This window comes from Cryptomeria japonica, chromosome 4 (genome assembly GCF_030272615.1).
Source record: "Cryptomeria japonica chromosome 4, Sugi_1.0, whole genome shotgun sequence".
In the NCBI taxonomy this organism is placed as follows: Eukaryota; Viridiplantae; Streptophyta; class Pinopsida; order Cupressales; family Cupressaceae; genus Cryptomeria; species Cryptomeria japonica.
Window position 1 is genome coordinate 554,545,610 of NC_081408.1, and position 12,297 is coordinate 554,557,906.

General features: G+C 35.4%; 1 protein-coding gene across 5 annotated transcripts in view; it reads left to right on the top strand.

Annotated features, from left to right (window-relative positions):
* The window catches only part of LOC131029433 (allantoinase), a 275,629-nt gene that overhangs the window by 235,938 nt on the left and 27,394 nt on the right, over window positions 1–12,297 (top strand). For 3 of the 5 annotated variants that reach the window (XM_057959908.2, XM_057959907.2, XM_057959905.2), the window contains one exon: window positions 3,859–4,003. In XM_057959908.2, coding sequence (XP_057815891.1) covers window positions 3,859–3,984 — 126 coding nt within the window. In that variant the 3' untranslated portion in view covers window positions 3,985–4,003. Of the gene's footprint in view, window positions 1–3,858; window positions 4,004–4,221; window positions 4,273–12,297 lie in introns of all 5 variants that reach the window. The other 2 variants (XR_009102774.2, XR_009102775.2) reach the window with 1 other exon arrangement.

The following is a 12,297-nucleotide window of genomic DNA, read 5'->3' on the forward strand; positions in this document are numbered from 1 at the left end:
CCTGATGGTGTCTATGCCTGTAGCGATGATCTGAACATCATAAAAGTTTTCCTCCGAAGATCGCACTAACCTTGTGGAGATGGTCCTGGGATATCAAAACAAGACTTAGTTAGAATTTTATCAAAGATCATTCATTGCTCCTACATTCTTAGTGTCAGAATTAGATCCTTTCCTCGCCCTCATCCTTTTCCTTTTTTTCAAAAAATCTAGGCTAGTGAAATCCTGTGTTCCAGCAATGTTCAAAGCAAATCAAACGTTTAGTCATCAAGTGTAAGTCCCCTTGTGATTCCAGCAAAATCACATCATACCACAAAGAGCTTATCCACGAGTAGAGAACCTACATACAAGAACCTTGGAGTTGCCTCGACTAATCCTTCCACGAGATCTTTAGCAATCAGGAAACTTTGCTCAAGAGAGGATAAGATACCTCTGGGTATTTTATTTTGTGTTTGGTCGTGTACAAAATACACATCAACACATCCCCAACACTTACACATTCTCAGGAGGCTGAAACTCTTAAATATTTTACTTTCTTCCACTTCATTGTGACTACTGTCATTGCCATTATTGCTCATGTTATTTTGTGAGATATAATGCAATGTTAAACTGAAAAATGAAAAAAAATAAAACGTCTCCACACACAAATAGTAGAGGCCCACTGTGAAAGAAAAAATAAATTAATAGAATGACATACCTCTTGCAAGAAATTGTTGTCTCACTACCAATGATTTCCTAGATTCAACTTTTGTTCCAACTACTCCTTCAAATCCTGCTAAAAGCTTTTTCCTTCATTCCTTGCTACAATATTTTTGGACAAACAAAAAATGAAATTGCAAGTGAAATGAGGTTGTTTTTCCTCAGTTAGGTTGAGCTGGGTTGTGAAGGCTTACCAACAAGGAATAAATAATCTTTTTAATGCCTTGGGAGTGTTTTTTTTTTATAAATCATTGTTTTTCGTTGGGGATGGTTGGTCGTCCCTTTTTCTTTTCTGAAATGTCCCTACATTTTTAGGATGTTGTTTGCCTCACTGGGTAAACAGAAGGAATACAGAAGTAATGCAGAAATAAACAATGCAATAATAGCATGAATACAAGAATAAGCTTTCCATTAATAACTCAAAGTTTATACAATGTTCATAGCATTATCTGTCGTCAACTACACACCTCTCAATACCCGCAGGTAGTACAATATATAACAGCTGAAGGGGTGCGACCCAACCGTCGCGACTCCAACTACCTATCCGTCGGCTAACTAACTACTAACAAACAACATTATTATATACATATTTCCCGACAACAGACGTCTCCTCTACTTTCAAAAATATGGGGATGGCTTGGGCGCATCCCCTAGGCATCATCAAAATATTCCAGAAATAGAGACATGCCAAAAAAGGCTAGCAATTCATCCTTGGGTTTCCCTGTTTATATTGTGAGTGAAACATAACAATTTCACTTTGGTCATCTGACATCAGAAAAGTTAATTATTAAAAATTCAAAGAATCACATACTGGTTGGCCAGGAGAGAGAATAATTGTGTTCTTATCAGATTTGACTTTTCCTTGACGATGTCATCCTCATTGACCAGGTAAAATGATGATGTCATAATAAGGATTAATTTGCTGTCAAATTGGCATGATTATGATCTAATCTTGTTTGATTTTTTCTATTTTCTTCTTTAGCCTGATTGTTACAACTTTCAATCCTTCCTAACCCCTTTTCTAGTCTTTAGTGTTGGTTTTCAAGAGTTGATGATGGTGTGGCTGGGTCAAGATCAGTGACTACTATGACTGTAGGGAATATGCACACTATACTTGTTTACTGTAAGAACATTAAGTAAAAATGAGGAAGGTAATTAATCACTAAATGCATATGAAACACATTTGTCTGTTAAGTGCATATATCTATATGTAAATAAAAATGAAATTAATGCACAAGTACTTATAAGTCAAAAGGTTTCTAACGAGAAAGGCTTAAGCTAGAGTCTATATCTAGTGTTCATAGTTAGATAATGAAACATACAAATACTTTGAAATTATTAAAACTTTGAAACTTAAAATTTAAAAATAAAAATATAATTTTTAGAATTGCTGAAAAAAAATTAAGATTAAAGTTTAGATGTTAAAATTTTAACATTTTGATTCACTTGTGTTTTGCAAAGTCTTGGGCTCTGGGGTAGAGTGCAATTTATGGATTATGAATTGCAGCAATGTAATGCAAATCAACGTTCACTCCTGGACTGCACAGTAAAATACAAAGTCTTAAAATATCCTGAAATCCAAAATGCATGTTGCAAACTGGGCCCAAAATTTGGAGTGCAACTTACAGACCAAAATTGGATTTTCGGCCCTGAAGCCCAAAATACAAATACCTTGAAATTATTTAATGGATGACGCCAAAAGCTTCTACCATCACTACCAGATTTTTTTAAGGTATAGGTCATTTTTTATGGTCACATGTTTGACACCCCTTTATCAAAACAATCATTTAAATAAGGGGATAGCCATTTTACTATGTTATCACCTTATGACCATGCTAAAACTAGAAAGAGTGATCTACACCTTTGTTTTTTTCATTGGCCTAGCATATATATTATAAATTGAACTTGAATTATTTCTCTTTTATATGTTAAACGCACCCCATAAACCTAACCAAGGTCTTCAGTGCAACACTTACAATTTTCATAAATTGTTGCATCATTATAAGCTGTGCACACATGGAATGGGTCAGCCCAATCTCCAGACTGCTCATGCTGAGTGACGTTTATCTAGAGGGAAAAAAAAATCAGGCCCAAAGTCTGCTCCGCCACTGTCCCTCCCTCACCAGCCACATCAACCTGTGTGCTTTGAATCCACAATTTGCTCCCTGCAAGTCGCATGACCTACTAACTCTCCAGCATGTATTTCTTTGACTGCTAATTGTTTTGTTTGTTCTACTTTGTTCAAGAATTAATTGTGGGAAATGAGTAACCACAAACAGTGCAGATAATCATGTCAGCATCTATGCAATACATAACTACTCAATTTATGCTCGAATATTGGGATTCTATATGATGCATGGACATTTCTAACAGACACTTAAAAGGAATTCTGTGTTTCTTAACCTTTCAATGGGATACCTGACTTTTATATAATTTGAATTTACATTCTTGTGTATGCTTAATAGCTTATCATGTCAGCATCTATGCAATGCATAACTGCTCAAATTATGCTCGAATATAGGGACTCTATATGATGCATGGACATTTCTAACAGACACTTAAAGAAATTCTGTGTTTCTTAACCTTTCAATGGGATAACTGACTTTTATATAAATTGAATGTACATTCTTTGTATGCCCTTCCACTGTGGCAAAAAGTTCCTTCCATTGTCTTCTTTCTTATTAACAAATAATATCATCAAACAAGCAATGTAATTTATTGGTGAAGGATATTTTACATATTTTCAAACTTCTATAGACAGTTGTCAGTAACCCATAACAAGATTGCTAATATGGCCCATATATAACATTTAATTGGTTGGGTTCTTATCTTTGTATTTCACCTGCCTCAAACAAATAGCACCCATCAAGAAAAATATGAGGGCAATAATCATATAAGTAACCTATGGTTGGGAAAAAATAATGAGAACCATCGTATGCACTAAGGAGGTCTCTTCATTCATTTCCTTTGAGACATGTAGTTCTAACATTTTAAGGGACTAGATTCACTGAATCTGATGCAAGAATTATCATGGATATTTTTGGTTGTTTTCTCATCTTAACAAGGTCAAAATTTCTCTAAAACTACTTTAGATGATAAACATTAGATATTTTTATCTTGTGAAACTCCAATGGTATGCTGAAAATAACTTCTTTGAAACAGATTACACCATATGCAGGGAAGCACTTATTTGGAAGTGTGATTGCAACTTTTGTGAGAGCAAACATGGTTTATGGAAATGGTTCTCATGCTTCAACTGCCTGTGGTGTTCCTATCCTTGCTGCTTAAAGAGAACATTTTTATTGAGGTAAAGATCATGCACTCAGTTTGCAATTCCAACTATATTCTTTCTTAAATATTATAAATGATTATTGAACTTCATGGGCAAAATACAGAAATTGGGCTGTAAACATCTCCTTCAGAAAAAAATTATCTATTTCTATTATTAAACATAGACAATAAAAATAAAAATAAAATCTGCACTTATTATTTACTTCAAGAATGGAAATGGTTGTCATTCTCCAGCTGCCTGTGGTGTTCCTATCCTTGCTGCTTAAAGAGAATATTTTTATTGAGGTAAACATTATCCAACCAGTTTGCAATCTCAACTATGTTATCTTTTAAATAATTATATATATTTAAACCTCATGGACAAAATCTAAAATTGGGTTGTAAACATCTCCTCTCAAGAAAACATTAACTATTTCAAATTTTGAACATATAGAACATAAAACAATAATTTTGCACTTTTTTAATTTTTGAGAATGTGTTGACGTGTATTTTGTACACAATCATACACAGAATAAAATACCCAAAGGCATCTTATCCTCTCTTGAATAAAGTCTCTAACTGCTGAAGATTCGCATGAAGGATCAGTTAGGATGACTCCAATGTTCTGGTTAGTAGGGTCTCTACGTGTGGATAAGCTCTTTGTGGTATGATGTGATTTGCTGGAATCACAAGGGGACTTACATTTGATGATTGAACGTCTGATCTGCTTTGAATATTGCTGGAACACAGGCTCTTACTGGCTTTTGACTTGAAAAAATGGAAAAAGGATGAGAGCGAAGAGAAGATCTAATCCTAATACTAAGAATGTAGGAGCAATGATTTGATTTTTGATGAAACTCTAACTAGGTCTTGTTTTGACATCGCAGGACCATCTCCACAAGGCTAGTGCGATCTTCGAAGGGAAGCTTTATGATGTTCAAATCATCACTGCAGGCATAGACACCATCAGGTTGATGCATATCAATGAAGAAGCGACAAATTGAAATTGAGCTTAAGCTGAATGATTCCAGTTGACTACACAAGGCAAGTCTGCAATCAACAAACTGCTAGTAGTATGGATATACGAATTCCACCATTAATCAATCGCATTTCCTCCATTCATCTAATCATCTACCATCTAGGATTGAAGACTCAACAAGAAACCATGCAAATTGCAAGAAACGACACACTTCACCATTACTTCAATGAAAATGGAGTTTGTTTACAATCAATGGCAACAATTTCTTGCCTTGTCCTCCTATTCTACTCTAATTACTATTCTATCAATTTCTAACTACTCTCTATCTACTAACTGCTTTCTATTTTACAACTCTCTCTCTAATTTTCTTTACAAAATGAAATGTCAGGGCTTATATAGTGCCCACAATTCAATTAGATGGCTTAGATCAATTCAAGATCAATGGCCAAGATTCAACAATGAAAACCCTAATTAGGGTTTGTTACAACCATTACATAACATTTAATGCTTGACCAATGATAAAATTGTATTGCTTGGACACATGTCCCCTCTAGAAAAATTGACCAATGGATAGCCGGGGTAGGTACATCGGAGTTTGTGCCACCTTCCATGAGTTAAGTACATTGAATCTGGACATGCTGAGGTGGACCTCACTGATTGGAGACGTGATGACTAGGATGCCACCTCGTCTGACACTTGGTTGATACTCAATTTGGTAGCGTTGAGAAGTTATCTTTGATTAACTCTTCTAAAATTATTTGCTTCTTCAACGAGCCCTTGTCCTAACTCCATGTGTCCTTGATGTGTAGGATGATGATGTACCTCGCCTTGGAACGCTGGATTGAAAGAGGTCGCCCCTGTCCTGGCTTGATCGTCCCGGCGAAGACCGTCCTTGATCCGGCTTGATTTTCCTTGATGAGATCTCCATTTGATGCCTACACAACATTTCAAAATTAGCAACATGATTTTGCAATGAATAACTAGATTAGAGATTAAATTTAGGAAACTTCATAATAAGTCCTTGAGTTATCATTTCCTAAACGACGATTGAGCTATTAGAATTCAAAATTTCAAAATTTAAGGCTATGACGATCAAAATTCGAAATTAAAACAAGGGATCTTGTCATACCTTACTTGAGAGTTTAACTCTAAAATGCAAAACAAAGGAATTCGCCTAGGCACAAATCAAAATTTGATGGCTTCAACGTGATCTCTCTCCAAATGAACGTCCACTTTAGCAATTCGCCACCTTGGGGGAGGAGTCTTCAATGTCTTGAAGATAACAAATTCGCCTTACTTGAAACAAACACGCACTCCTCTTTGATAATAATTTCGCACCTTATCTTCTCCAAAATCGCATATGAAAGAGGATAAAATGATGATTTGAAAATGAAATAAACACCTCCCTTTATAGGCGCTCACCTTCACATTGACCCTAGGTGGACTTTGGTGAATAAGGCAAATTTAAAATAAACTTAAAGGCCGACCTTTGTAAAATGAAACAAATTTTAAATCAAGCGCCCCATTTTATTTATAATTAATTAATTTAATGCCTATAATTTTAAATAAACTCGATTTTTGAAAGGCAAAAATTAATTAATAAAGACCCATGCGCTAATGTTAAATGCTAACTTTAATTGGATTTCAAATTTATCGATTTTTTCCTAGCATTTAATAAAATCTAAAGAATGTTTTAGCGCCAAATTTGGAAGGGGTAAGGACACAAACCTATCGCTCTGGTCCCTGACTAAGGGACAGGAGTGAATTTGATGTTTAGTCTTGATTCTCTTGCCTTTTATGTTCAAAACCTCCATCCTCACGTTGAGACTGGCATGTTTGCCAAAAAACTCGAGCTTGATCATCTTGATTTGGTGGATGAATGCCCTCTAAGGTGGATATCGCCCTGGTCCCTTGGTGAGGGACAGGAGCGAACTTCATGCTCTGGCCAACATTTGCTATCTCTCAAGCTTTACTCCTTGTTCATCACCTTGCAAATGATATCCTTGATCTTGCGAACCTTGACTTTGACGTGATCTTGAAGGAAAACGAATGATTTAATGAAAATCGCCCTGGTCCCTTGATGAGGGACAAGAGCGATATAGCTTCCTTGTTCAAATTGATAGTCTTTTGACGTTTGAAACCTTTGCATATCATCATCTTAAGACGCCTTAGACCCTGTGCAACCATGTACAATCTTGACTTGGCATGAATTTTGAATGAATTGGCAAATATGGTGGATATCGCCCTGGTCCCTGACTGAGGGACAGGAGCGAACTTCAATGTCCTGGGCTCATGCTTGCTTTCATCAACTTGCCATTGCTTTCATCGTGTAAAATGAAGTCCCTTGGTCCCCTTTGGACACTTGAAACATGATCAACATTCAAAATCTAAGCTTTCATGAAGATTTCGCTCTGGTCCCTGCCTGAGGGACAGGAGCGAATTTGTACTTTCAAGCTCAACTACACTTTGCCAACTTCCAAATTTATCTTCAACGGTCTAGTTTCACCCTCCTTTCTTGCCTTCAAACTTAAAACTTGCTTGCTTTTGCCTGAATTTTACCTTATGAAGAATTTCGCTCTGGTCCCTGGGAGAGGGACGGGAGCTACAATGGATTTCGCCCTGGTCCCTGACTAAGGGACAGGAGCGATTTTGCTTTTTGGTCTATTTTTCCTCATGTTTGTGCCTTCAAATTATATTCAACTGGTAAAAAGCACTTCCTTGGTTCTCCTCAAGTCGTCAAATCGTTCAAATCTTTCAAGGACAAGGAAATTTTGGATTTCAAGCTCCGGTCCTTCAGTGAGGGACAGGAGCGAGTTTTGCCCTCCAGGCCCAAATGCTTCACTTTTCACCATGAAATGTCTTTGCTAGGGAAGATATCATCCTGCTTCATGCTATGAATAAAAGTTAATGTCCAAACAAAGTCTAAAAAATGTGCATATGAATAAAATCGCTCTGGTCCCTCAGCAAGGGACAGGAGCGAATTTGACCTTCTAGGCAAAAACTTCATCACTTCATTGTTTTTGATCAAGTCTGGATGCTCTATCATGCTCATTTTGCCCTTCACCATGCCTTTGATGTCTCAATTCGTCCAAACAAGGTCAGGAATGGCTCCACTAAGCTTTTTCGCTCTGGACCCTTGGTGAGGGACATGAGCGCTTCGTCTTGGTCCTCCTGGGAGGGACAGGAGCGAAATTTGCTCTGGATCCTCAGTGAAGGACAGGAGCGAAATTTGACTTTTCGAACTCTCTATCAGGACAATTTTAATGGAATATAACATTTAAGTATAAGTGATACTTTAAGTTATATTCCATATATACTTTCAGGATGTTTGAGAGTGGTTTCAGACCTCCAGGAGTTATACTCCAAAATCTAGCTTTTTGAGGTTTTTCAGTTTCCAGACTTAGTCAAATTTCAGGATCACGACATTCCAGACTTAGCCAAAATTCAGGATTAGGACATCACTCAAGCCGGACTTGCTTATCCATGTGATCACCTGGGCGACACTCAAAATGCAAAGGCTAACTAACAAAACCCTAAAAGACCAAAAAACAAACCCTAAAAAGCAAAAAAAAAGGCAAGAGTCCCCATTTGCAATGGGGCGATGTGTGAAATGGTCACAACAGAATGTAAAGAGCATTATTGAATCAAGCAGTTTAAAGTTAGATTTTCCTTGTGAAGAGTTCTCAACTATAAGATTTGGTATAGATTGCTTTGATGCTATGTAAGATTTAATGAGACAAACCCTCCCAAAAGTTGACAACACAAACAAGCCACAACAGCAAAAGCATGACTAAATATTGCAGAAATGCAATATAAATGTTCTTCCAAAATAAAGGATACAATACGATGTGATTGATATGTAATGGATGCTCAACAGTGAGCTACAAGTGGGTATATAGGATACTTCATTAAGAGATGTGAATACACAATCATTGTGGAATAATAGGAAATGTAATCACATTTATACAAGTGGGTATAAAGGATACTTCATTAAGAGATGGGAATGTACAATCATTGTGGTATAATAGGAGATGTAGTCACATTTGTAGTACATCTCCACCAAACTAGGAAAGTATGATACATACTGTCTCCCTAAGTATATGTCTACTAGTGTGCAAGGGAGATATTGACTACCCAAGTAGATGTGTACCCTAAGCTTATCTTAGATTAAGACTAATACAAAAAAGTAATTAACTAAATGCAAGAAAATAAATATGCACCAACATCAACACTAACCATTGCTTCTTTAATGTACAATCCTTACATTTCTCTCAGCTTGGTGTTTAGGTGTGAATTTACAACTAAAAGTAATTTGGTTCAAGTTTATTTCAACCAACTAGCTGCTGAGTCTTCTCAGTAAAAAGTTAAAACCCTATAAATCTATAATTATCAAATAGGAATTAAACATTTCATGTTTGTATTTCTTTATAACAAACTGATTATTAGTTATTTGACCAAACATTTGAACGTTCGTCTTATAAATTTTATTTGAGAACAAGAATCATGATATGAAAAGATGTTTATAATTATTTTAAATTTTTAAACCATCTAATCCATAAACCCTTGTATTTACCAATCCAACATCATAATGAAATGTTACTAAACTACATCAAATAGGTTGTGTGAATTTATGTGTTTGCCAAATGTTTATAAGTTACTTGGTAACAACATTAAAAGTCTTATTGGATTTAAGAGGCCTTGCCAAAATAGGTTCTTGAAATTTTGATATCTTGTCTCAAAGAGCTTTTGATGGTTGATTTTCATCGATACCAAAAGATTTGGTGTCACTTGGTCTTTCTTTTTACTAGCATCAAAAACAATTTGTAGGTCCCAATCCACTACACCTTATAGAACCAACATACAAAAGAACACAAGATTCAACCCACTTATTTTGTAAGGTCATGTATATGTAGTTATTATTCCTCATATCTATCAAGTTATCCTCGTCATTTTGAATATTTCCCAACATTTATATTGATAATTATTTCTAAGAATACACACTTCCTATCTAATACTCTTTGTTGAGTTGACCTTTAGCTTTGTTGAGGTGCTAATTAGTGTCCATTCTAGTTAGATGTGGTTTTTTTTAATTCCATTATAGTATGGTCATCATTTCTTTAAGAACTAAAAGTTTCACCTCCTTGATTGTAATGTCTCCTTTTGGCTTAAGATATAATTAATAATTAAATTAATAATTAAAAGCATGTTTAATTATTTAATAAGTCATTAATGTAATTATTTAATATTATTCCTTTAAAAAAGTACATCATAAGGATAATATTATATAATTACTTAAGTGACTTAATAAAGTGGGAAATCAAATAAAGTCACCTTTAATTCAAAAGTGAAATAAAAGAAAAGAAAATGAAAAGGCAAGGGGAAATGGAAGGCCAAGGGACATTCAGAAAGTTATAAAAGAGCACTGAGAGGATTGTTTGAGCATGTTGAGTTTATGCATTTCATTAATTGTAACCTGGCATGGTTTTGGAGATTTGGACGTGGTCCATCTCAGCCTTCCTGAGGATGGAATCCCTCTTGAAGAAGACTAGCTACGGTAGTGAAAGATCTACTCTGGCTGGTGTTTGTTAAAGATAACAGAGTGATTTGTTCTTGGTGTGTGGATTTCCAATCCGACTGTATATCTTGTATCTGTGATTGGGAGGTTTCTTGTGCATCCAATATTCTGGTAAGTTTTGTGGCTACGATTGGAAAGATAATTTTGTTATTCTGCTGAAGGTTGTAATGATTTATCTATTTTAATGACAATATTCATATTTAATTTCATATCTCTATTTCAGTCTGATATTATATGATTTTCAATATAATCTGTTGAATGAATAGAAATCAGATTTCATGCATATTGTTTGTTTAAATTACTGTGGAACATTTGGTAAAATCTGAAGCAAATATCCATAGGGGATATTATAGTGGTATCTGAGCTGGTTTTCTTGCTAGCCTGTGGGGTTTCATGAGTGCAGTTTTGGTTGTTTGGTTATCATATTTCATATTGGAGGTTAAAGTTTGGTGCTGAAAATTGGAAAGTCTTCAATAAAGACAATTTTCTGAATTTATCATGCTTCCATATTTGATTTATGGTAGTTTGATTGAATTGGGTGCTTAAATGTTTAGGATAAAAAATAATATTGTATGTTATTTTTTAAAGTGCCAAGTTATTGGCGTATGGTTTTCGAAAAACAAAAATGATTTGACAAAAATCTTAAATAAGTTAGCAAAATCGTGGGAATACAAAGAAGATTTGTTGGAGTATGATTGGCAGTTCCCATTCCTTGGGGTCATGAGAAAACTTATTTGGTGGTGCGAGCTCCTTTTTTGGGCAAATCTTTGTTGAGTCCGTGAAGAATCAAAATCTTTGGTGCGACCTCCATGATTGTGTTGAAGATCTCTCCTTACTGAGCTTAAGGAATATTATTGCATTGCATGATGAGTTAATCGATTAATATTATTGGCTGCTACAATTCATTGTTGGGTGTGATTCAATGAAGTTGGTGTAAGCAAACAATATATTATTTTGGTGTTGAGCACTTGAAGTCGGGAAAAAAAATAGTGTCAGACTTGCGGATTCTTGCCCTCTTCATTGCCCATTAGGGAGTTCTCTTATTTGTACGCATAATTTAGTTCTTTCCTTTCAATGGTGTGTAGACTCCTTAAGATAGATCATGGATTTTTATCGTGATTTTTGAAAGTAGTTACTTTCATATTCATATTGTGTGAGTGTCTTGTATAATCCGCAACTGCTTGAGGCGATTGGTATTTCGCGCTCTTATCCATATCATCATTCTAGCGAATTGTTTTTTGGTGCTATATATGAATTCTGGAGCTTCTTTAAAATATTGGAAGTTAATTGGCCACTAATTTCTGGTGCTTATTTCCCTTGGTCGAGGAACTCCATATCTTTGATGCAAGGAGGTTTATAATTGGAGACCCAAATCTCAGTCGAGCTTTGTTTATTGTCAACTTTGCATACTTGTTTGTTACGAGTCTATTTTCCTTCTGGAGTTTTTCCTGGTTTGGCCCAATTCATAAGAAAAGGATTGAGTTCTGAGTAGAGTATCATAGTCATTATTCTGTTGGTTCAATGCCTTGTCGGGAGAATATATAATGTGAAGTTTCAAAAGGGTGACTCGCATTGGTAGAGGACAGATCATGGCAATAAGAAGGATCATTCCATTATATTATTATTTTTTTGGATGCTTGATCATTTCTTGGCTCAATTTGAAAAAGAAACCAATTTGGATAATTCAAATCATGCGTTTTGTGCACAGTTGCATTGACAACTCATGGAATATCATTTGCCGCTTCATCTTTTCTTTTGGCATAATTGAAAAGAGACG